We start from the raw sequence: 27,084 nt of genomic DNA, 5'->3' as shown, positions 1-27,084 counted from the left end.
GTACGGCCAGGTCAGCGGCCCCAGGGACAGCTCCCGGCCCCGCTGCCCCCCTGCCACCACTCTGTGCTCCCGATTCTGCCCCCGGAGTCACCAGCGCCTCTCCCCTTGGGTGCTCCCAAGACTCCACACAACAGCACGTGGAAACAGCTGGAGAGTCCGGGGCCTCGCATATGGTGCCCAAGTTCTCTTATCCATATTTGTATCTTCTGGGATCTTGTCCATGTCCCCTTGAACCGAAACAGACTCAGAATACAGTGTTTTCTGTACTTTATAGAGGGACCGACACGCTGGTGGCTCTGAGCTCAGTCTGCTGCCCCCAGGGAAGAGTCAGCTCACTGAGGACGGCCGTCCTCCTACCTTACATCCCGAGGCTCGCGCTGCGTGGATGGGGACCACGAGGGCTGGCCCCGACCACCCGAGGTACGTGTCTTGGGCTGTCCTCGGCGTCCTCAATTCTCCCCGTCAGGCGCCCTGCTCTCACACTGCCTTCAGAATTCATCTGAAAAACAAAGGCCGCACACCAAGGGCTTGAGCATTGGGAGCCAACCCTCTAAGGGGCGGCTAGATTCTGGGAGGCTCCCCACGAGAAGGACTCTGAAAGTCCAAAAGATGTTATTGGAGACTGCGGGTGTTGAGCACCTCAGACCCACAGGTATTTTGAGCAGAGGGTTCAATCCCTAACACCCCAAGCACCCCCAAACACAACCTGCAGCCTGTGTCACCTATGAAGAAAAGTGGCTCTCATTTTGCGAAAAGATAACCCAGTAACTGCAAAATTCTGTATTTCTTCTTTTGTGACAAATGTACAATTATTCTTTAATGTAAAAAAACAATTTCATTGCTGTTTTGATAAGGCCCAATAATGCTGACACAGATGTTAATATTTAACTTGGTGGGTAGACGAAGAAATAGCAGCATGATTAAATATTAAAGACCATCTGTCTGCCAGGATTTTTGGACCCCAGATCAGAGCGGTTAGAGGACCAGGAGAGTTGTGGTCAAGTGAGGGAAAGGGTCAATGGCCAGGCCAGCCAGGGACAAGCCCGCACCAAACACAAGCATTTGCTGTTGAGCACGTCATCCGCCGAGTGACACCTCACTGTTCCAGTCCACCTACAGAGAGTTCTCTTCAAGGCGTGGCCAGGAAAGTGACACTCAGGGACAAGCTGTTTTTGACAGCTAGAAGGTGGGGGGAGGGGAAAGGGCTAAGGAAAACCATCTATTTTTTAATGAACACAACGTAACTTGAAATGACCTTTTAAATCACAGAAATGAGTCAAGAAAACCTGAGTCTTCTTTGGGCCGCTATCACAGCCCTACTCATCCCAGAGTTTCTGTGACTTGGCCTCTTCTTCTTTGAGAGAGAAGTGATAAATTAACTGGCACTCCCATACTGCGGGCCGGGGGATCACCTGCTCTGAGATGATGTGAAATGCTTTTCCCCTGAACTGGAACTGTGCTTGGTTAAGCGTCCTCCCTCCGGGTCTTCTGCAATGTAATCGGGATGCGTGGGGATCGCCACCGTGTTGCCAGCTTGCATCAGCTGGCCATGACTCCGGTGTAAGGACGCTCGAATGCAGAGTGTGCTGGAGGGCGACACGAACAGCTGCTCAGCCATGCGGGCAGTCCTCTCCCCAAAGAGCCACCCGACCCGGGGCCCAGCATCAGGACCACGCCCAGCAAGGCCGCTCTGCCAAAGGAAAGACCCTGGGAAAGGGAGATGTCTGCACACTTGCCCCTTGCTCTAATACAGAGGTCCGTAATCTCTGAAGTCACAACGGGAAGATGTCTTTGCTTTCGGATACGCTCCAGTGACTTAATCAGAACTTGCAGGACATTCAGTGATACTCCATCAGCAACAGACTATGCGTCCATGAGGAGAGACAAGTCATCCAGCACACCCTTAGTATTTTCCCCATTAACATAATTATTTCCCGTGCAGTGAAAAGGAAGTGGCATTTGAATGTGTCGCAGGCAGAAAAGATGGCCCTGAAATCTTTAAAGGACTATGAAGACAAGGGCCAGCACTTTATTTGCAAATCAATCATCCTGCATGAAATGAATGGCACAAGTTTATCAGAAGACAAAGCATGCACCTCCCCAAGATGGAATCAGCAGATGAACGTGGGCTTTAGTGAGCCCCTTCCCCAGGAAGCCACTCAGCTGGGCCTTGGCCATAAGTCTGTAGGATCTGCCTCGCAGGTGATGACAATGACCGCCCCCGGCATGGTGGGCATCAGCAGACGGCGACTCCAAGCTTGCCTCTTCCAAGGGGTTTCAAACTGAGATTGAGAGCTCAATTTCCTCAAAGTAAAAAAAAAAAAAAAAGTTTCGGTGATTTTTAAAAATTCAAAGTCTATGTGCTTTCCAAGAGCAAGGAAGCTGCAGTGCTGAGTGTGGGAATGCACGGAACAGGCAGTCATCCCCATGCCGAATGTCACTTCCCTCCAACAAAGCACAGCTGTGCTGTTCGGAGGGCAGTGGGCACCCCCACAGTCCACAAATAAGGAGGTGCAGGTCCCAGAAAAGCGGGGCTTCCCCAGAGCTGAGAGACTCAGCCCTGGACACAGCCTCAGAAGGCAGTCTGGTCTGACGAAATACAAAATAAAGCTAGCCTGAATCTGTTCGGAGACCTGTAAAGATCTCTCCACGCTGCACACTGAATCCCACAGCTAAGTCCCGCATACTTCCTATCTGTCCCCTCCCCGGGCGAGGCTATCAACTCAGACGTGCCCCCGAGCCCCTCCGTTTCTAGTCACTTTGCCTGGCCCGGGGTTAGGAGAGGGAGACAGGGGGGCTGTGTCCACCTCAGTTCCTTACCGAAACCAGGTGCAAACGCTGGGGGCAGGAAGCAGAGCAGGCTGCACCTCACTTCGAATCCATGACCCCAAGCCATTTCGACAGCCCAACACTGGCAGCACCAGCTTCTTCAGGAGTTAGACCAACAGCCAGGCCACGTGCTGGGCGATCTTACAGGTACACCCGCTCTAGGCCTCCTGTTGGCCTCCCGAGGCTGCGGGCCCCAGTCTGAGCGGGCTCATTTCCCCCCATCCACACTGTATCCTAAGACTACAGAGGTCACCTAACAGAATCAGCATGCAAAGATGGCTTCTTCTAAAATCCAACATCAACGATTTATTCGGTTCAAGAGAATGGGGTAAGAGAAAAATTTCCAAGTTTTCTTTTCACCAGTTTTATTTATATTTGGTAATTTTCGCTCAGAGAATCTATCAATTCCTTTTTCAGTTTGAGATGTATGTATGGGTGGATGTATTGTATAATCCCTTAGAAACTTTATTTGGTATAACTTCACATTTTTGGCATAGAGAAATAATTTTATTTCGTAATGCAGCACAGTAGCCATACAATCAATATTATTTCCTAGGATGTGTAATATATAAATTATTCACATTAAAAAATTAAGAACAGAAAGCCTCATATGCAGGAAATATTTAAAAACGTGTACCTAGTTTTGAATCTGTTTTTGACAGTATACACTACTAGCTTTATAAATCTGAATGAATATGACAAGATGCACATTTGAACAAAGTACACAGATGGGTCCACTCCAGATGCTTAATTCACTATGCAGAGAACTTGCTCTTCACTTTGGTCACTGGGATTCCAGGTGCTGAGGCATATATGGGTCTGAAAGATACTTCCAGAGGTACATTTATTACACTGGCATTTGAAAGATTTCTGTGTCTTCTATTCTCCTTTATAGCGAGGGGACCTTTTCTCTTTAAAAGCAAGAAGACCTTCAAGCCTGTCTTTTGTTGGAATAGTCTAGAGAAACAAAACATTACGTTACCTATACCAAAAAGTAAAAACAACTACAAAAGTTTAACAAGCTTTATGTAAAAAAAAAAAAAAACAACAAAAACTAACTCGAAGGCCATCTAAAATTTTGAAATCTACTCATCATTTGAACAATTCTAATTATGTGACCAAATTTACATTCTAATTCCAAATACACTTCCCCCCATTTCAAATGTACTTTAAAAAGCCAACAGACTTTATTTTTTAGACAATTTTAGGTTTACAAAAAATGGAGCAGAAAGTTCAGAGTTCCCACAGATACCCTCAAAACCCCAAGGTTCCCCTGTTATTAACATCTTGCATCAATGAAGTACATTTGTTACAACTGATGAACCAATACTGATACATTATTATTAACTAAAGCCTATATAGTTCACGCAGGGCTCACTATGTTGTATATATCATGGATTTTGACAAATGCATAATGCCATGTTATCCATCACTACAGTATCCCACAGAATAGCTTCCCTGCTCTAAGCATCCTTTATGTCCCATCTACTCATCCCTGTCCCTTACTGCCTTTTCCAGAATGTCATATAGTTGGAATCCTACAGTACATAGCCTTCTTAGATGGAAATCCTTCACTTAGTAGTATGCACCTGAGGTTCTTTCATGCCTTTTTGTGGCAGGATGGCTCATTTCCTTTTGTCGCCGAATAACACTCCACTGTATGGATGTGCCTTAGTTTATCCATTCATCTATACATCTTGGTTGCTTCAAAGTTTGGCAGTTATGAACTAAGGTGCTAAAACACCATGTGCAGACTTTTGTGTAGATATGTTTTCAACACACTTGGGTAAACACATAGAGGTACAATTGCTGGATCATGTGCTGAGATTATGCTTAGCTTTGTAGGAAATGGGCAAATTGGTATCTTGTTTGTATTTGCAGTTCTTAATGACGTATGATGTGGAGCATCTTTTTCTATGCTTACTTGCCATCTGTGTATCTACTTTGGTGAGGCGTCTGTTCAAATCTTCCACCCACTTTTTAATGGGTTGTTTTCTTATTATTGAGTTTTCAAAGTCCCTTGTCTGTTTTAGATACAAGTCCTTCATCAGTTGTGTACTGCAAAGACCCGTTCCCCGCCTATGGCTTCTCTTTTCATCCTCTTCGCAATGTCTTTCGCAGAGTAGAAGTTGTTAATTTTAATGAAGTGAAACATCACTTTTTTTCTTTCATAGATTATACTTTTGGTGTTACATCTTAAAGAAGTCATTGCCAAACCCAACAACACCTACATTTTCTATGTGATCTTCCAGATGTTTCAGAGGTTTTCATTTTACATTAGGTCTATGGCCCAGTTTGAGTTAATTTTTGTGAAGGGTGTAATGTCAGTGTCTAAGGTCACTTTTTTGTCGCCAAATGCCCAGATGCTTCAGTACTACTTGTTTTGAAGACTATCTTTTCTCCACCAAATTGCCTTTGCTCCTTTGTCAAAGGCCATTTTATTTTCTATGAGTCTACTTATATGACTATTTTACACGAATCTACTTCTGGGCTCCCTATTCTGTTCCACTGACCCAACAGTCTGTTCCTTCGTCAACTCCACACTGTCTTGATGACTGTAGCTTTACAGTAAGTATTGGAGTTGGGTAGTGTCAGTCCTCCAACTTTATTCTTCTGCGTAGCTGGACTGGCTAATCTAAGTCTTTGGACTTTCTATATGAACTTCAGAATTGGTTTGTCGACACAGATCAAGTAACATGCTGAGATTTTTACTGGGATTGTACTGACTCTCTAAATAAAATTGAGAAGAAGTAACTTCTTAGTAATACTGAGTCTTACTATCCATGAACATGGTATATCTGTCCATTTACTTAGATCTCGATTTCTTTCAACAGTTTTGTAGTTTCTCTCCACTAAGCATTTGTATTTTTTGTACTAATGAAAATCATGTTATGCTTTTAATCTCAAATTCCAATTCTTCATTGCTGGCATATAGGGAAGCAACTGACTTTTGTTTATTAACCTTGTATCATGCAACCTTGCTCTAACTACTTCTTAGTGTTGTTTTGTTCTTGATTCTTTGAGATTTTCTACATGGACAATTACATCTTCTATAAAGTTCTATTTCTTCCTTCCCAATCTGTATATCTTTCTCTCTTTTTCTTGTCTTATCATATTAGCTAAAATTTCTAGTAGATGTTGAAAAGGAGAAGTGAGAGAGGATGTCCTTGCCCTGTTCTTGGCCATTAAGTATGCTAGCTGTAGGTTCTTTTATAGAAGTTCCTATCGGGTAAGGAATCTCCCATCATAATTTGCTGAGTTTTTCTTATGAATGGGTGTTGGATTTTGTCAAATGCTTTTTTTGGATCTATTGATATGATCATCTGATTTTCCGGTTTAACCTGTTGGTGTGATGGATTGCAGTGCTTTCTGAGTGTCAAACCTGGCTTGCATATCTACAAAAAAATCCATTTGGTTCTTTTTATACATTGTATACATACATTTTATACAAATCAATCTGAAATTGTTTTTAAACATTCTTTTTATACATTGTTGGATTTGACTTGCTAATATTTTGCTGAGAATTTTTACATCTACTAATTTATGACAGATAATGGTCTGTGGTTTTCCTTTTTTATAATGTTGGGTTTTGGTATCAGGATACTACCGACACAGAATGAGTTAGGAAGGGTTCCTTCTGCTTCTATTTTCTGGAAAAGATCACTAAAAATTGACATGATTTCTTCCTTAAATGTTTGGTGGAATTCACCAGAGAACCCGTCTGGGCCTGGTGCTTCCTATTTTGGAAGTTTATTAATTATTGATTTAATTTCTTTAACAAACATAGGGTTATTCAGATTATCTATTTGTCCTTGTATGAGTTTTGGTATGTTGTATCTTCCAAGGAATTGGTCCATTCCACCTAGGTTATCAAATCTGTAGGCAGAGTTGTTCACAGTAACCGTTTATCATTCTCCGGACATGGGATCATTAGGGATGGCCTTTCTTGCATTTCTGATACTGGTGATTTTTATCTTCACTTTTCCATGGTTAGCCTGCCTTGAAGTCTGTCAACTCCATAGATCTTTACAAAGAGCCATTTTTTTTGTTTTGTTTTGTTGACTTTTTCCTTGTGTTTTTCTATTTCCAATTTCATTGGTTTCTGCCTAAAGCTTATTTTTCCTTTTCTTCTGCTGACTTTGAGTTCTATTTGCTCTCCTTTTTCTACTTTCCTGAAGTGGAAACTTACTACGGATTTCAGATCTTTCTTCTCTCATATATGCATCTAATGCTAAAATGCTATTCTCTCTAAGCAGCGCTTTCAATAAATTCCTACAAATTTTGGTAGTTGTATTTTCATTTTGATTTAATTCAAAATATTTGATTCCTATTAAGACTTCTTTGATTCATGTGTTGTTTAACCTGCATTAGAAAGATTAATCCCACCATTAATAGATGGGATTTCCCAGCTATCTTTCTGTTATGATTTCTAGTTTAATTCCATTGTGGTCTGACAAAATGCTTCTTATGATTACTGTTCCTTCACATTTCATAAGATATGATTATGGCCAAACATACTTTTTAAATTTTTCTTTGGACTCTAAGGCTGTCCATTTGTAAGAAGTGTGTAATTTACTTCATTCATGGCATGTGCTCATCAACGACAGGTGGCAATTCATACATACAGACCAGGCACAGAGGAACACTCTAGCTGTCCCTCCTAATTCATGACACTGCCATGCTTTAATGGGAGCTGAAGTAGTTTTCAATTCTCACAAAAGGTAGAACAAAATTCTTTTGCTACATTGGATGCCCTAAATGAAGTTACGTCTTTTAGAAAACAAGGAAGGAAAGAAAAAAGGGAGATTTACTCCTCTATACAAAGTCCTACTAATTTGTGTACAAAACAGAAAACTGTACACACTGAATTAGGGAACTTTCAGTGGGCAGGAGGGAAGGCTCAGAACCAGTGAGTCTCAAATACTGATGTTCCCCAGCAGGCCCACATTCACCGCACTGCCCTCCTCTCACCCGTCTACACTGGAGTGAGGGTTTAAATCGACACCCATAAATACAACATGAGCCAGACAGACAGATACAGCATGAGTGGTACTAACTTAATAAAGAGTTTTTTAAATTATGTAGACAAGAGACATTAGTATATGGAACAGAATCAGTAATAAGAATTGGTAATAGTCAAATAGCAAAAACAGCTAATTTCAACCCATTTGTATGATTTTAGAAGAGGTATGAGTGTAATCTTGCTCAGAGATATATAATTCATTTGACTTATACAGAAGGTAAACGCGATTTGTAAGAGGCATCCTTGCTGAATTTGTAGTTGCATTACATACCTGAGCATAACAAGCTTCTTCTATGGCTAATCCTGTTACTAAATCAACCTGAGGATAAAAACATAATTAAATTTCAGCTGAAATTACTTTTTAAAATATGGAACACTCAATATAAATTCAAACTAGTAACCCTTCTCCAAAAGCACAGAATCCTTTGATGTAATACAGCAAATCGGAAGTATGACCAGCATGAGAAGTCTGGAACCAGGCTGCCTGGGTTCAAATTCTGCCTCCACGACGTGGGAGCTGTGGAAGCCTGGCTAAGTTAGTTATGCTCTCTGTACCTCAGAGAGGCACATCCGAATGAGAGGCTAACTGTATTATCTATCAAATGGGGATAATCTAGGTGAAGCCTTTATAAGGCCCCTATATATGGCCTGGCACGTAGTATGGATCACATAAGGCATTTGCTGTTAGAATTGTTACAATTATGTTAGAATTTTTAAAAACCATTTAACTACTTCGTAAATTTTTAAAACTGTGTTTGTTGCTAACAAATTCAACCTCTTTTTATTGCTGTGAAGCCCATGAAGATATGGTGGCCTCTGAGTCTGCATGGAAGAAGTATCTTTCTTCAAAATTCCCTAATTTAACAAGAACACAACTGGGGTCATGACAGCCCAGCGTACACAGGCGTGTGTATTGCTCCCTTGCCCTGCCTACTTCTCTCCTGGCCCGGGGCTTCCCCTCCTTAGAAGACAGCTCCTCAGGGGAACCCCAGGACACTCTAAAGACTCGCCTTGTTCATGCGGGCTCCCTGCACAAAGCACGTTGAGCAGTTAAAGGTGGAGAGAGCTTGGCTCAGCTTTGAGCCGGAAGTTCTCCTCCGAATGTTCTTTAATAATGCAAAGCTGGTGTTGAGAATACACAGAATGACCTCTTCTTTTGGCTTTCTATGAACTACTAGCCAATAAATCTATTAGTTGAATGGCAAAAACAGTGAGCATGTCATAAGCTGCAGGACATCAGTGAAATTCCTGAGTTCTCTGATTAAGATACTGAATCAACAACAGCCTAAGCAGAATGAAATCAATAATGCAGCTAAAAACAAAACACAAAAAACAAACAAACAACCCCCAGTAACTTGTGGTAATAGTAGCATTGGAACAGCTGGATTTTAGAACATTAAAAAATAAATTAGATTTAAAACCACTACCTCCTCCAACAACAAACTCAAATATTAAGGCACTCACCTCCATCCCTTGATTAATGGCTAATTTTGCCACTCTCATTGCAACGGGTCCCTAAAATTCAATTAGAGAAATAGATTTTAATTACTATTTATGCAAATTATGTTATACAGCTCAGTAAGATTCAGAAATCCCCATTGCTGGAACCATGGCAAAGAAGCAACAAAAGCTAGAGGACAGTTAATGGGAAATTTCCCAAGGCCGCGCAAGGTCTACTGCCCTGGCCACTCTGCGTGCTTGCACGTCACCGGGGCTGCGTGCCCAGGAGACGGCTGACCATTCCCCAGCACATCTCCCCAGAAGTGAAGCAGGGAAGAGGAGATGCTGTGCTTGGTGCGATACCACACCCACGAGCGGCCGGGCAGGAGCCCGGGCTGGCGAGGAGGCAACACCAGCTCTGCGCCTGTCCTCCGTGGGCTTCCGGAACGAAGCACAGTGAGGATGTATGGGTGAAGACGTGCCCTCCAGCCAGGGCTCCCACACCACACAAGAGCCTAGAGCCCAGAGAAGTCCTTTAGGATTTGTGAGGGTCACAGAGGAAAGAACTGGGTGTCCTCTGGGAGGAGAACATGACTTTTGTCGTCTTTGAAAACCACAATGCTCCAGATAGAATTTAGCTGCTTGATCACATTTTAGATTCCTAAAAACTGTTTATGGGTCATGAGTTAGAATTCAACGGTATCTTTTCAAGTGTCTTTTGCATTAAAATGCAAAATAGGCTCTAGGACGCCAATAAATGAATGAATAAATGCCTGATGGCATGAAAAATGCCATTTTTCCCATACAGGGGCTTCAGTTATCAACTTTAACCCATCTCAATTCTCTTCCTAATTCAGATACTTATTAAAAATGTTTTTCAGAGGCCACAGGTTTTCGAGGCTCAGACAGTATCTTTGTTAGAATTCTCGAAATGTGATCTGTAGGTGTGGGGCATATACTAGAACCATGTTTTCAAGATCATCATCTGTTTTGTTTGTTTTTTAAACAGAGTGCTCCTCTCAGGGAGAGTCTTCTCTATTCCCTTGTACCCACCAGCTGACCCAGACAAGGTGCCTGTCCAGCTTGCATGTGCGCACAAATCCCCAGCCCCTCGTGAAAATGTAGCGGGTCTCAGACCCGCTCCTGAGGGATGCCTGGGCTGCACTGGGCAGCAAGGCTTACAAAATGGGTAAAATAGGAAAATGGAAATGCTAGGAGCTGCAATGCTTATTTAGCCGGCCTCTTTCAAAATACAAAACCAACACCTCTTCTTCTGGACCAACATTTTTTTCTCGAACAAGAAAATGGAAGTAACATCCAATACAGAAATCAGATGGAAATGCTAATTTTACAGGAGCTTTCTAATATCTGGAAGAGTAATCATTCAGCGACAGAAACTAGAAATAAAGATGACCGCCCCTCGAAGTTTGCTCTGAAACTCCGGCATATTGTACAGTCACACATCTTCTGAACCAACCAGGATCTCCCTTGCCCTGGGGGAAAAGTTTAGGGGTTAATGCTCTCAGAGGCAGGTCGTCCAGACAAAAGGGACGGGCAGTAGGGGCAGCCCTGGCTTGCGCCGCGGTGGAGTGCCGCCAGCTGTCAGGCCGCAGGTAGGGAGGTGTGGGCACTGAGGGCCACAGGAGAAAGATCGACGAGGCACAGATGTGCCCAGGGATGCAGCTTGCAGCAGGGAACTGAGCACTCCAGTCCAAAGACCAGGAGAGGCTGTAGTTCTCAGAACTGGAAGGATACCACGACTTTTCTTAAACACACCTCTTATTTCAACGCAGACCTGCACTGGTCTTAGAGTTGCAAGCCAAAGAAGTCATGAAGTCAATATTTAGTTAAACCACTGCTTCTCCCAATACCTGTACCTTTAACTTCTCTTTAGGCAGACATTACTCTAATATTTTGGGGAAATATTAATACCAAAGTTTCAGTGAGAGCCTCTTTGTTTTTCCTTAAAACACTAAACATCTTTTCTATTTGCTCTCTCCATCAATTCAGAGCGTAGGGGCTCTGCGTTACTTACATGGGGAACAAATTATGTAAGAGCCATGTCCTAAAAGAGCATATAGCTAGCTAAGTGAGCAGGACTGAAGTATCAACACCAGGCAGTGTGGTTCCAGGAACCAACTCCACGGTGAGGCCCGCCTGTCAGCAATCAGGGGACAGGTGAGTCCCAACGGACCTGGGCCCTTGTCTGGCCACTGGAAACTCTAACAACACCTTCTGAAACTGGATGCAAACTCCGAACAAAGGTGGAGAACATGCACTTTTCTACAGAGAAGTTTCATGAGATTCCCAGAAGGATCTGTAGCCCCCAAACAGGTTACGAGTCCTGTTAGCATCAAACAGCGGAGTTCGAGAGGAAGTAACTCTGATTCCAGTACTGTTGAGGGAGTTCTAAAACCTGAAACTGCACTAGGGAGAAAGACAAATCACTAATTACTTGCATAGCGGAAGTCTTCTCATCTGTGATTTCAGAAGAAAGGAATATCTGGAAAATGCATGGAAAAGAGAGAACCAAGAAACCCCTGGAACAGGCCCCATGATGCACCATTGCTAACATTACTCATAAGAACTGTCACTTGTGAGTAAATGCAGTGTATTCCAGACTTGAAAGTTTCAATGTGGGGAAGAATACTGTGCACAAAGGAGTTAAAATAGTGCCTATATTACCATAAAAACGAACACAAGGAAGGACGCCTGGGTGGCTCAGTCGTTAGGCGTCTGCCTTCGGCTCAGGTCATGATCTCAGGGTCCTGGGATCGAGTCCCGCATCGGGCTCCCAGGGAGCCTGCTTCTCCCTTTCTCTCTCTCTCCCTCCTCCTCTAACGAACACAAGGAGACACACAACGACTGCTGTGTAGGCAGGTCATCTCAAACCCAGCTGGGGCAACGAGAGCCCATGCTGGTGTAATTGGCTCTGGTCTCCCCAGGACGCACGTTTTAGTGGGTTTCAGCTTGGGGGTGACTCAGTGTGACAGCCCATCCATGGCTGTTTCTCTCCACGTGCACAGCTCAGGTCAGAAGGGTGGGATGGCTGATGACGTAAGTTCCTAGGAAGCTCTGTCACACGTGCCAATGTGTGCATCATGTATTATCAAGCCCAGGTACAGCATGAGCCTCAGATCATCCTCAGATCTTCAATTTTAATTCTGAAGGCCCTTCCTGTTACTCTAGTTTACTGTTTCTGGTGTTAGGGCTACCATGTACTTTTCTGCTTGGAAAACAAGACAAGCACATCACAGGCATGTGAGATGACTGTCTTGTCAATTTGCTATAAAGTTATTTAAACAGAAAAAAAAAGGAAATGTAATTAGCAATACCTGAGGTAAAAACTCTCTTGCTAGGTCCAAGGCCTTGCGGTAGGCAGCATCCCCCTCCTGGTTCTGCTCTAGAACATGGCTGATCAAGCCCACAGCTTTGGCTTCTTGGCCATCAAGCACGCGTGCAGAGAAGATGAGCTCTTTGGCCAGGGACATCCCGATAGCGCGTGGCAGGCGCTGCGTCCCCCCTGCAGAGAGAATGGGGGGGATGCAGGCAATGATTTCATACCTTTCAGTCTTTAACATTTCAACGTTTCACTTCTCAGTTTATAAAATAAACCAGGGCCAGAAGTTTATATGTCAAGATCAGTAACTGGAGAATTACTTCAAAGCAGAATCTAATTAGTTTATCAAATTAATATTACCAAAAAAAGAACGTGAGTATCTTCTGTAATTGTGAAGGGATTCTGGCACTATTTACTCCTGCAACACAGCTGGTACATTCCCGAATCGAACCCACAGTCATTCCCACGTCAGGGGCCATCCAATGCACAGTGGTGGGCAAGCAGCACCGTCCCTTAGCCCATTCACCAGAGGGATGACAGGTGCTTCAGTTCAGATAGAACTTGTCAGAGCCTGAGACATTCAACTCACCATGTGCTTTGTAAAGAATCACTGATGGTAAATGAACTGCAGGCTAATTTTAACTTAATAAAAAGGAAACCAGGTAATTACTGGTGAAAACAGGCTCTGTCCTGGTGGTGCTGGTGCTTTCAGCAGGAGCACGGATCAACCCCCCCCCCCCCACCACCAATTACGTTCTAGCGGCGAGGCCAGGATCTCGTTAAAAAGAAAGCTAGACAAAAGTAGGTAATATTCTTATTTGGAAGCCTCAATTTCTACCAATAAGACTATGGGAGCGACTGCAATGTTAGGATTCATCTAAATCTCACCCCAGGAAGGCTGCTGGGCTGCCCGAGGGCGCTGGCGGCCAGGAGGCAGGGAACAGCAGATGGGCGGGCTGAAGAGAGAGCTCACCTGAACAAGCTCACTGGGTTCTGTTCGGCCCACAAAGTTTAGATTTTTTTTTCTCTGTATGAATTACCAACATTTAAAAAGTGGGTAGATGATTTCTGATAAAAACTAATTTCTACCTGGAAGCCCCCTGCAGATGCAAGGGCTCTAGCTGGCCACGCACCCCCCCCCCCGCCCACCCCCACCCCCACCCCCGACTCCCTGCTCTTGCAGGGCTTGAGATGGACAAGCTCTGCTTTCTGTTAAACAACTTGAAAAGGAAAGCACAATCTTTTCTTATTCACATCTCAATCAAAAGTGGCAAAGTGAGGGCGCCTGGGTGGCTCAGTTGGTTAAGCGACTGCCTTCGGCTCAGGTCATGATCCTGGAGTCCCTGGATCGAGTCCCGCATCGGGCTCCCTGCTCAGCAGGGAGTCTGCTTCTCCCTCTGACCCTCCCCCCTCTCATGTGCTCTCTCTCTCAGTCTCTCTCTCTCAAATAAATAAATAAAATCTTTAAAAAAAAAAAAGTGGCAAAGTGAAAAATAAAGATCACAAGTTCCAGAAAGTTTCCCTTCAGTAATGAAGTATGTATATTCCTACATTTTTAACACACAAAGCATGCCTGTATTGGAAGAACATGGCTTAAGATGCTATTATTAAGCAGCTACATCAAGAACCACGAGCAGTTATTTAGGAAATGTGGGTGATCTAGAAAAACAAACACACACAAACCTCAATGAATTGGAAAGGACTGGTATTTTCGATAGGGACTGGGTTTGAACATAAATGAGTACTGCTTCTGTAAAATACAGTTTATTAAGTGTGTACAGTGCCCAAGCGTGAGAGATGGTGAATTTATAACTCGATATGGCAGAAAACGTGTGTCTGAAAAAAAAAATGAAGCACTGACAAATTTAAATCAAACTATAAACAGTGATGTTGCTCAGTGTAGTAAAGACAGGTCTGAGAACTTATGGGACAAGATGCAAGGAAAAGACGAGTTATTTATGGTGTTCCCATTGCCAGCTGATTAGAACAGAGATATAAATACAACCCAGATAGCTCTATTTCCTCATGGAGCTGATGAGAATTTTCATGAGATGGAAGAACTTACGAAAACAGTATTCATGATGAGCACAACATTAGGAAATGATTCTCTCTTATGTTCTGTGAAAAGTTTGACGTAGATTAGTCAAAATTAGCAAATGTGACCCTCAATGATCCTTGTTAACGTCACACTTTTTATTCAACTGAAACCATGGAGCATTGCAAAGTCTGTAAAGCTTACGCCCATTCATCCTATCATTTCATCCACAGTATCATCCTCCAGGAATGAGGCTTTTGTAGACATTAAAGAAAGGAACAGCAATGAAACAAAGACCATGAAACACATCCACTCCCCAAGCTGAACAGCATGTAAGTCAAGCTCTGCTTGGTGAAATGGATGCATACCAGAACAGTCTGCTGGAGGACATGACCTGAGTGAGGGCCGAAAGGCATGCTGCTGAAGAGAGCGTTCTGTTTTTGTTGGAAACAGCGCACCAGAGGATCTAGGAAAACCCTCACCTTGGCTCACCAGCTAACACTGAAGACTTGGCCTGTGGGTTGACATCACAAGCCACCCACCTTAGGAACCTCACGTAAGTGGGCCATACAGTACTTGTCCTTCTGTGTCTGGCTTATTGCACGAAGCATCTTGTCCTCCAGGTTCGTCCTATTGAAGGGTGTCAGCATTTCCTTTCTTTGTCAGCATTTCCACTGTATGAAGACCAAGTTTCGTTTATTCACTGACCCAGGGATGGTCACTTGGGTTGCTTCAACCTTTTGGCTATTAGGAATAATGCTGTCATGCATATGTGTATACAAATATCTCTTTGAGACCCTGCTTTCTGTTTTTTTGAGTAGATACCTAGAGGCGGAGTTGTTAGGTCATACAGAAAATCTATTATTTTTTGAGGAATAGCCATACTTTTTCCTATTAGCTGCACCACTTTACATTCTTATCACAGGGCACAAGGATTCCAATTTCTCCACATTCTCAAGAACATGCGCTCTTCTCAAGGGTGTTTTATTTTTTGGGGGGAGAAGGTTTGATGGCAACCATCCTAATGGGTGTGAAGTGGTATCTCACTGTGGTTTTTGATTTCCCTAATAACTAGTCATGCTGAATTCTTTTCATTTGCTTATTGGCCATTTGTGTATCTTCTTCAGAGAAACATCTATTTAAGTCATTTGCCCATTTTTTAATTGGGCTGCTTTTTGGCATTGAGTTGTAGGGATTCTGTATATATTCTAGACAGTAATCCCTTATCAGATATATGACTTGCAAGTATCTCCTCCCATTCTGTGGATTGCCTTTTCACTCTACTGACTGTCCTTTGAAGCATGAAAGTTTTTCATTTTGATGAAATCCATTTTTTTTCTTATGTTGCCTGTGTTTTGGGTGTCATATCCAAGAAATCATTGTCAAATCCAATGTCATAAAGTTTTTCCACTGTTTTCTTCTAAGTTTTTGTAGTTTCAACTCTTACATTAAGGTCTTTGATCCATTTCAAGCTAATTTTTATATATGGTGTAAGGTAAGGAAATCCATGTGGAAATCCATTTTCTCAACACCACTGACTGAAAGGGTCACTCTTAAACAGTCACACAAATGTATTATTTAATTCACTCATTCCTACTGAAATCTTATCTTTAGGAAACCTGTTTGGTGAGAAATTATCTGGCCCATTTTCCCCTGCTACAATCAGTTTGCAGAAGTCAAAGACTGATGGTAGAACTAGAGGTAACTGCCTCCCTACTCCCCCGGCACATAAACTTGGTCATTTCCAACTTTACGAAAAGGATGTGCCCTGTTCAGTTTGCCTTGCTCAGTTAACACTGATAGAAAGTACAAATGGAAGTTACTAAACCACGGGGCATTATGATACAAAAACTACACATGATCAACGAGCAATCTCAGATTTCCACCAGTATCTCACAAACAGTCACCCTGGATAGAAAGTATTTTTACGTCAACATTCTACTCCAGTTTGGAAGTGCTTCTGTTTGTGAACAGCTATTTTCTATTATAAAATTAAACAAAACACGAGTGCCCGTTAGGGGAGTCAAGGCTCAGCGCAGTAGCGTACCCTGCAACCAGAGAGAGAAGATGCGCGGTGGAGACCTGCCATGAGGGAAAAGGCATCCAATTTTCAGTTCCAAATGCAAAGTGAAATACTCGAGAGAATTTATTTCAATTCACCTTTCATTAATTTCTGAATACTAAATTCCAATACCAGTTTAGCGTTAGGTCAAAACAAAGACGCCCTGTCGCATCTGTCAGCTGCTTTTCCTACACCAGGCTTATCAACTAGATCACACAACCGGCTTACTTCCCATAGATTTGAGTTTAGGATCGTAAAATGCCACCTCTAGATAGTCTCGGGGACTGCAAAGTGAAACACAGAACTAAACATGAGGTTGTCCCCAGTGGAACTAGAACTGTTCCACCCTGGCGGCAGCCCTGACGCATTCAAAATCACGGAGCTCTACGAGACTCTACTCAGAACTTCCAGTACTGTCCGTCCCACCACGGAGCCCTGACTCCTGGTCACACCCCACTCTGAGGCTCAGAGAGCTTTAATCATTGAAAGTCAGGTTGCAGAAACAGGATTCAAACTTACTTCTGCCTGATTCTTATCTACTATGTGGTAAGAAAGTACAAAGAGCAACTTATGAAATGAACTGATGGCTTATTTTAGAAAATAAAAGGTGTGTCTGCTATGTACCATTATGTAATAATGTACGTAGGCGTATACACGTATCAAACGTGTCCAGAAAGTTGTCTCTGTGAGTCAGATGATCGCTCTTTTTTTTTTCATTTTTTCATTCATACAGCCTTGCTGTATTTCCCAAATGTTCTGCAACATATAGGTAAATGGACTCCGTAATAGTGTAATTTCCAAGATGACAACACATTTGTTCAACTCATTCAACAAGTACTTATTGCAGCTTCCTGCCCTAGGCACATAGATACAGTTGTGAAATAAATAGCCCCTGCCTCCTGGATCTCACACTGTCACTGGGAAGCCCACAATGAGCAAACAAACCCATCCCGTCAGACAGCAGAGCGGTAGTGTCGGGGTGTGGAGTACACACAGCTTAGACAGGATGGCCAGGGAGGGGCCCTCAGGAGGTGACACTGGAGCCAAGACCAGGAGAAAGTGGGAAGTGCACCAGCACACAGGTCTGGTGGAGACCATGTCTGATTCACAGAGGAGTGCAGGGAGACCAGAGAGGCTACAGCACAGAGTAGGGACATGCCAAGTGGCAGCAAATACAGCCCAAGAGGAGGAGGGCCAGATCTGGTGGTCCCACCTGAAGGGCCCCAGGGTTTACTCTGAGGGTGACAGGTAGTCACTGAGCATCCGAGAGCATCCTCTGAAAAGAGGGGTGTGAGATCATCCTTCTATAGTGAAGATCTGGGTTTGAGGACAAGCTATGGTCGTGATGAGCCAAGATGAAGAAGGTAGGTATGTTCATACTACTTGTAGTAGGGTTCCAACAGGCTTGGAAAGAAATTTCAAAACAAGTTCCCAAATGCTTTCAGTATCTGTCATGTTTTGGCTGCCCCTGTTCAAATCCCGGTCTTGCTTTTGGAGATAATGGTATGTAGTCTGGGACAGTAGAAAATCCCTCCAATGGAGGCCAAGGGGGCCAGATCCTCCTTCTCTCTGCCCTAACACAGCTGGGCAGGCATCCAAGTGAGGTCGGGTCCATAGGATGTGATTTCTCAGCACCGGGCACCCTGAATGGGTGGCCTTGTGATATGAAGACTTTGCGGGCTTACAGGCAAGGCAGAGATAGTGATGTGCAGACCTGACGATCCTTGTGCTTATACTGTGATCCCTGCCACGCTCTGCCCATCAGTGTGGGCTGATTCCAGGGCTCTTACATTCCGGTTTGTGTTCTAAGCCTTGTTCTCTAGCCATCTACTGATTCTGGGAACCTTACAATAAATGTCCTTTTCTTTTAGGATAGCAGAGTCAATTTCTATTGTATGTTTCCCAAGTCATGAAGAACACAAGAACATAACTAGTAGTTTTGTTTTCCTCTTTCTCAAAAACAGATGAAGCCAAATGGGAGTTTATCTGTTGTATTTTTTTGCAAGTAAGATCCATTTGTTCAATCTCAAATTTATTGGTTTAGTGGCCTACTATGTGCCAGATGCTGTCCCAGGTGCTGAACAGACAGTGGTGCACCAGACCGATTTCCGATCTTAAAAAGCTTACATCTTAGAGGCAGAGAGGGAAGGAAAGGGGCAATAAATAAGCACAGGGACAAGACAGAACACGTGTCATGGAGAGAATTTAATAAAGGCAGGGGAACAGCTTGTGAGATAACCACAAGATGTCTACTTTAGATTGAGTGGCTGGGGAGGGCCTGCTGGATAAAAGTGAGGCCCGTGTCTGAATGCTAACAAGGCAGCCCCACGAAGACCAGGGAGCACATCCAGTGAGTGAGACACCAGCCATGTGAAGGCCCTACGGTGAAGCCAGGCTCAGCACGTTCAAGGAAGAGGCAGGAGGCCACTACAGGAACACAAGGGGAGGGAGGCGAGGGGAGTGGAAGGGGGCTAGACAGGCAGATCACAGACGCAGTAGAGGTTTACATCTTACTCCGTGGATGATGCAAAGACGCTGGAGGGTTCTCAGCAGAAGGTGACGTAATTCAATTTGCATTTTAAGAGATGCTTTTTAAGCTTGGCAGAGAACAGATTACAGGGGCATGACCAAAGCAGGGTGCCCAGCAGGAGGCTACCGGTGTCCTCCAAGTGCCATATGATGGCGGCTCAGATGGAACAAGGGCAGTGTAGGGGGTGGGGGAGAGGAATTTGGTGTAAGCGTCCAAAACGAGTGAAAAAGATACGGGGAGAAAGGGAAATCAATCTTTTTGGTTTTCTGACTGGTGTTCAGGAGAAGGTGGCACCGCTCACTGACACCGGGAAGACAGACAGGAGCCTCAGGCCATGTTAAGTGTGAGTCTTTTACATACAGAAGTGGGGCAGTCAAAAACGTGCCCGGATATGCTGTCTAATGTTTCTTAACGATCACTATCACACAGATGGCATTCAGAGCCAGGGCCTGCGTGAGATCACCTTGGGAGACCAGTTAGAATAGAAAGGGGCAGAGAGTGTCTGCAAGACCCTGGGTGGGGCCCAGCAGAGTGAGTGAGGTAGCAGAAATGCAGGAAGAAGGTGGTGCTCAGCTGCAACCAACCACTTTTGGACGTCTACCCCCCATGGCTCATCCCAGCCTTCTTCCACTGAAGTCTGCAGGGGTCTTCTGGGCAAGCCTGTCCTCACAGGAATCAAGGCATGCAGGAACAATCAGGTGTCCTCCCAGGGTGTGGTCATGTCCACGTGGGACACCCGGAGCAGGGCCACTCCTCACGACCATGCTGGAAGCCTGCAAGGCCAGAGTCTTCCAACTAGAGATGGCACAACACAAAGACATCATTCGGCTGCTGAACTGAGCAGTCCCCAAACTGCCTTACTTTGTGACTTCCTGCGATTATTACTTGGCACTTTCTTAGTGTTTCAGCTCCCTGAAGTAGGGTTTCCTATTATTAGTACCAAGAATGTCTGTGATTGCAGACAGACCAAGGAAAGTGATCTGAACACACATTCCGGGGAGTGGGAAACAAACATTTGAGGGAAGCATGGTGGGACTGCTGGGCAAAGCAGATTATACATCCAAGATGTGTGCTCATGAGACCAGTTAACATCGTCATCTGCTCCTTCCCGGCAAGTGGTGGCTGTCTAGGTGCAGGCACGGAGAAGGCAGATAAGCTGGATGAGTACACAAAGAGAGACGCAGAGAAGGAACAGCAGGAGGTGACAGCGACTGAGCAACACCATGTAATGATATCATGCTGGGTGGTCCTGAGCACTTCCTGCCTGAGAACTAACTCATGGCAGCCTCCCGACTCCCCTGGGAGGTAAGGTTACTTGTAAGGAAGTCATTGTGACAAAGGACCATGAGACTGAAGCTGGGTGACAGAGCAGGGATGTGCTGAGCTGGAGAGTGTCCACGGACTTGATGATTCAGTGAGGTCCAAGAAGGATGGACAGACTGAAACGCAGGAAATCTAAATTCGGAATGCAGCGGGTGGTGATGGCGTGCAAATCACAGGCACCCAGCCCTGGTGGTGCGCGATGGGAAGAAGGACAAGTCGCACGTGGGTGCAATCACAGACTCAGAACTCACACGCATGCTGGGGACGGGAGGGGATAATGTACCAAGACGCCGATTATCACAGCTCCTGGAACAGGCTGTGTGTTTTAAAACCTGTGTAATACCAAACATTGGGATATTGGAAATCTACCATTCTAAATGGGAAAAATAGTAATACTTTCTTGGTCCATCCAAAAGCTCCAATTAATGTCCCCAAATATCAATAAAACAGCTGGAAAAAAAACTCTTTAAAACTGCCAGGTAACAGTTCACCATGATTTCTGCATAATATTTAGCATTTCTAAATACCAATTACCTAATTATTTAACACATAAGGAATTCACTGGGGGAGTATGTTTGGTTGCAGAAAACAGATCTATCAGGTATGAATTATATTTCCTCCTTCATGACATTAAACATATAATGAAAATAAACAAAGAATTTTAAAACTGTTAGTAAACAGTCAATGAAAAGTCCGGTGGTGAGAGGAGGGAGAGCAGTGAGCCACTGCTCCCACCCGATGAAGGGTGGAGGTCAGCGACCGAGCGCTGGTAAAGGCGTGGGAACCGCAAGTACCCAGGGCTCATGCACATCCAAATCTAGTGCGCTCTCGGCACTCACATTCTGGAAGCAGGTAGCTTTGAACCATTGTCAGAAGCCACAGACAAAAGTAACAGGATGCAAAAGCACAATGGGTATCTGTCTTACTGCTTTTGCTTGTGATCTGCCAATAACATAAAAATGAGTTTGTAACTGCAGTTTTTACATGGTTGATTCTTTTCCTTTATTTACTAATTTTCAAAATAACAAGGTGGTTCCCTAACATCCTCCAAAGGTGACAAGTAAGTTTCTAGTCTCTGAGAACCATCATGAACTTACAGATTTTAACGTATCTGATGCATTAGAAACCACTGCAGGTTTCATCTATATTGATGGTCGAATTAGCCCATCCTTGGCCAGTGAGAATGAACTTAGATTGGCTCTAGAGTCCTTCTGATATGACCCCAATACTCTTCGATAACTTCTTGTGCCCTAGGGTCAAAACATCTTCCAAGCTCATCTTGTACATCTCCTCCCCAGACCCTCAATCAGCCACAACCAGAGTCCTGGTTCCTTTCCATGGGGCTGCATTTAAAAATCTGACACTTCTGCTCGTGTTGTGATCCAGCACACCTACAACAGCCACGACTTTGAGTGCATATTCTGTATATTCTCCCCGTGATTTTGTGCTGAGTTTTGGGCTCCTCTCTCCCAACAGATGATGATGAGCATGGAGGATGAGTGCCAACAAGTGTGCGTGGGGAGCGAGTCCTTCAGGCAGTCAGGACTTCGCTATGTGATGCTACCGCATCTTCAACCTTTCCACTGTCCACTCTAGTAAATCCAGCCTCTTTCTTTCGCAGGATCTACAATTTTATTACTCTGGTTTAACCACTTCCTTGAAACCTTAGAAGTCAACCACAAAACCTGGGCCAGTTTTCTCAAGGCTGCATAAAGATCATAAGGGGCCACCCTAAAAAGTCAGAGCCCAAGTTCCTGGTGTTTCTCCTTTGCTGTTCTCGACCTGCACACTCTGTCCTCCAGGTTATCTCCTGGTCCAAAAAGGCTGCTGAAGCCTTGTCATCATGTTTGCAAACCAGGGGGAAGGAAGGGCAAGAAAGCACTGTGTTTGCAGAGGCGCTGGTTAAGCCCTCGCCGACAACTCACTGGCAGGAACTGGGTCTCGAGCAGTGGCGGGGGGTGGGAAAGGTCACCTTCCTGCTCAAGTGTTTTGCCACCAGCATAGGGAATAAAACCAGGGCTCTTATTACTAAGGGAAAATGAAAACAGGTAAGCAATTAGCAGTTGCCACCCCAAGTGGCAAAACTGTATTAATCATGTAACAAAATGTTTTCATTTTGTTACCTATTACTTGGATAGAATGAAAATATATTTGAAATATTATATTCCTGTTCAAAATTTTCTACCATTTAACATCTATTATTTTAAGAAGGCATCAAGAATTGTTTTCCCCCTATATAATCTCTCCTGGGATTAAACCACTTGAATTTACTTTAAAGTAGCAACCTCTAGCAAAGCGATGGCTTAAACACAGCAAGCTTAATTTTGCCAGCAAAGGCAAGAGGTGAACATTTTCATACAATCTAATAATCTGCCCTCCCCCCCCACTGCTCTGTATTCCCTGCGGCCTTGTGGGCTTGCTGGCGTCCAGTGCCATGGGGAGATCTGTCCCAGCCTGGGACTGCCGCCCTTGTCCTCCCAAACCAAAGTCCTAAACTGAAAGTCTAAAATACACCGAACACAGATGCTACCTTCCTTCTGTTATATCTACATTATTTAAACAGTTTAAAGCAAGCTTTATTTGACATTTCACAATCAATTATAATGTAATATGTAAATACCTGCCATAGTTCATGGATTATGAATTATGTTTTAGTAGTATTTACAAGGTAGAAAATGCCAAGTTTCCTGTTTTTGTTTTTTAAGTGTCTTTTTTAGCCTTTATCTTTTCCCTTCTCTTACAACGTCATGAAAAAGAAGCTACAGTAATACCGGGGGACAGTTCTAACAAATACACCAAGTTGAAAGTTATGTAGCTACCACATTAAGGGTATTTGTTGCTATAATGAGAAACGATCTCTGACTTCTAAAGTATCACTTTTGAATTATGTCTAAGTACCCTCTCATAAATAGAAAGCCAATTAAGGATACTTTTTCCTTGAATTGTGTTAGAAATATTGCAGGAAGGGCGCCTGGGTGGCTCAGTTGGTTAAGCGACTGCCTTCGGCTCAGGTCATGATCCTGGAGTCCCGGGATCGAGTCCCGCATCGGGCTCCCTGCTCGGCAGGGAGTCTGCTTCTCCCTCTGACCCTCCTCCCTCTCATGCTCTCTGTCTCTCATTCTCTCTCTTGCAAATAAATAAAATCTTAAAAAAATAAAAAAAAAAAGAAATATTGCAGGAAAATGCTATTTGGGGATTATAATGCCTATTGCAACTGATCACTATGAAACTCTGTCAGAGGGCTTTAGGCAAGAGCTTTCTTGATAGATCTGGCCTAGATGTTTACAAAACTGACTTCCTATTGCTTTTATAATGAAACATCAAGGTCAAAGAGGAATGTGCTATGTGAACAAACATGGCATGTTTACTGGTCTCATGATAGATCATGTCACAATCATACAAAAACCATAAAAATATTTACCCTTCAATTTGTGACCAATGTTTGAAGTGTTGTAATTCTCTCTGTTCCCTGAGGATTTTTAGCATGTTGTAAAGTAGTGAGAGAAAACACACACACACACACACACACTAAAAGAAATAACATAAGGGTAAGTGGAAACAGAAAAACCTAACTAGCTAAACCCCAACAAAACCTAACAGGAATACATCAGTTCGAGCTCTATGTGTTTTATTCTAAAGGAGCACTGCTAGCAAAGCTAAAAACTTTTCAGAATTGGGGCAGAGGAAAAAAGGTTGGATATCAAAAACATCTTTCCAGAGCAAATTAAGCTGACTGGCAACAAATCAAAACCTTTGTGATATAGTTTTCATTAATATGCATTCTAGAAAGCTTTCTTGACTGTTCTCCCATTTACTGTTAGAGAAACAGACATGCAAAGGTTTTATTCATTAAGAAATAAACATGTATTTCTTTTAAAGGTTAAGTGTAATTTTTACAACAAATATTTGAAGCATTGTTATATTTATTTTAACTTTTGAAAAAAGATACTGTTATGTACCAGATGAAAGACGAAATCTAACTTTTTAAAACGGTTTGGAAGCCTGCCACGGTGGACGTCCGCCCATTTCGGACCGCCCCTGCCCACCACCTCTCTGCGCTGCACAGCGCTCTGCTACTCTCTGCAGCTGGGGGGGTCTGAACCCACGTGCTTGCCCTGAGGCAAGGGGCAGCTCGGGGCGGCGTCCACCGGAGCCTGTCTCCCAGCCCCGCAGGGACACGCAGCAGGCGAATGATCTCTCACAGCTGGGATCGTGCATGGAGCAAGGGGAGAATGAAGGAAGCAGGTGGGTTCACCAACTGAGCACTGGGTTGCAGGCAAGCCCGGCTACCGCTGTGCTGCCAGACAGAACTTTCCATGATGGTGGCAACGGTGTGTGTCTGGGCCGTCCAACACGGCAGTCACTGGCCACACCACGCGCCTCTACACCTGAAACGTGATGAGTGCGGCTCAAGTTTGAACTGTAGTGCATCTTAATCATTCTAAATAGACATGTGGTCTGGACCGTGCAGGTCAGAGTCTCCTGTCCCTTCAGCCTCCCGTGAGCTCCTTTCTGGTCGCAATGTTTGTTTCTGTTGCAAAACCAAAGAAACTCTGATAAGATCTACAGTTCATCTGAACATGTACAGCACCTTAGTAGTGCAGCTGAGGTGCAAGGTCTGCAGGACCTCCCCAGAGCTCGCCCAACTGGCAGGAGGACAGGCCTTCGCACAAAGGGAGAGAGGAGGCAGCACATGTCTGGCGACGGACGTGTGTTCTCCAGGCTCGCTAACCCCTGGCATGCCCACACGAGGAGAAGGGGGACAGCCAGAAGCTGTGTGATTCACCTGCTCCTATACCAGAGCTGAGCCATATGCAAGAAAAGTGGGTGTCAGCAAACTGGATCGCAACGAAGATCTAACAGCCTACAACATAAACCTATCCCAGGTCTGCTTGGAGTTAAACACAGTAATTGCTCAGAGAAAATGAAGCTTGTGGAAAGAAGTGATCCAATGCGCTCCTCTGTATTCTGATGTCCATCCAGCGGTACACATTTATCAAACAAATTACTATTGTTGCAGTAGCAGAAATTTCCTACCTACAGTAAAAATTCTGTGCCAGGGGCGCCTGGGTGGCTCAGTCGGTTAAGCAGCTGCCTTCGGCTCAGGTCATGATCCCAGGGTCCTGGGATCGAGTCCCGCATCAGGCTCCCTGCTCTGCGGGGAGCCTGCTTCTCCCTCTCCCTCTGCCTGCCACACTGCCTACTTGTGTTCTCTCTCTCTCTGTCAAATAAATAAATAAAATCTTTAAAAAAAAAAAAAAATTCTGTGCCATAACACTACACCTGCTGTACACGTTACATCTTTTCCATTTTGACCCCTAGTTAATTACACAGATAATGTATTTTATACATTATATATGGTAAATACAGCTGATTTAAAGTCATACTAGTATCTAGAAGTACATCACAAGGATTGTGACGAGGCTGCATTTCCCTTCCTTTCTGATGTGACTTACGGGTATACAATTATGGTGTCAAATGACTATGAATACATGTATGTATATACATGACAGCCTTAAAGAAAATTCTTGATTTTCTTTAATATAGTGATAGTTACTAAAAATGTTTCATGTTTACCCCCCACTAAGTCATATAATTCCTGAAATAAGACACCAAATTTAATAGCTTGATATCTATAGATACCACCAAATTCCACCTCTTTTTGAGATATATTTACCATTTTATACTTAAAAAAAAATCTCATAAACATTGGAAACAAACAATTATGCAATAATATCCCCTAAGCCAGATGAATGATGAACATGGCCAAGCATAAAGCACACAGCCTGTGCTTTAGGAAGAAACGATTTCATCAGCTCCAAAGATTTCAATAAGTACCACGGTAGTAATTTAGTTTGTGTTGAAAGTTACCTCAAAACTCAGTGGTTTAAAACAACAGCTACTCTTTCACAGTTTCTGTGGGTCGGGAATCCAGACATCACGTGGAGGCCATGGCCTTGTGCGTCCAGGCTGCCTCTCGACTGCTCGCCTCTGCATCCCCCGCCCCACCAGCCACTCCACAGGGCTGCATCTTGACCTGCTAAGTGGCTCCCCCAGGGTGAGCAAAGCAAGAGAGCAGATGCACAAGATGGACCTGGGAGGTGATTTCCCATGTCTCCTGCCACGTTCTTTTGGCTATCTATATACACCCAAGCCTCATGAGGGAAGCAGCCCCATGTGGTGTGGACATTTAGAGGCTGCCAAGCACAAGGACAAGGGCTGAGTGGACAGCCCACGCTGTAAAATCCATCTCTTCTTCTGCTCATCTGTCCTTTACCAAAAGCAGCTTTTCCAGGCCACACTCACACAGTATTTTCCAAAACTTCAGAATCATCCTCCAGTCTTGCAAAATCAGGAAGAAAGAGATGAACAGAACATGTTAACCATTATCTTTAAAAAGTAACAGAGGGGGAAAGGTGGGGAGAGTATAATACGGAAGATGTTCATTCTGCAATGCTCATCCCATAACAAACACAGTCTTTGTCAACTCTGATAATCAGAA

General features: G+C 44.0%; 1 protein-coding gene across 5 annotated transcripts in view; it reads right to left on the bottom strand.

Moving 5' to 3' along the window:
- Window positions 1–27,084, bottom strand: part of AUH (AU RNA binding methylglutaconyl-CoA hydratase) — a 188,423-nt gene that overhangs the window by 4,299 nt on the left and 157,040 nt on the right. For 2 of the 5 annotated variants that reach the window (XM_035029187.1, XM_035029183.1), the window contains 4 exons: window positions 12,628–12,815; window positions 9,317–9,367; window positions 8,124–8,171; window positions 358–499 (listed from right to left, as the gene is read on the bottom strand). In XM_035029187.1, coding sequence (XP_034885078.1) covers window positions 359–499; window positions 8,124–8,171; window positions 9,317–9,367; window positions 12,628–12,815 — 428 coding nt within the window. In that variant the 3' untranslated portion in view covers window position 358. Of the gene's footprint in view, window positions 1–89; window positions 500–3,177; window positions 3,787–8,123; window positions 8,172–9,316; window positions 9,368–12,627; window positions 12,816–27,084 lie in introns of those variants that run through there. The other 3 variants (XM_035029185.1, XM_035029188.1, XM_035029184.1) reach the window with 2 other exon arrangements.

This window comes from Mirounga leonina, unplaced genomic scaffold (genome assembly GCF_011800145.1).
Source record: "Mirounga leonina isolate KUSES-001 unplaced genomic scaffold, KU_Mleo_1.0 Mir_224, whole genome shotgun sequence".
Lineage (NCBI taxonomy): Eukaryota > Metazoa > Chordata > Mammalia > Carnivora > Phocidae > Mirounga > Mirounga leonina.
The sequence above is the reverse complement of the archived record's forward strand: the minus strand, read 5'-3'. Positions and strand labels throughout refer to the sequence as shown.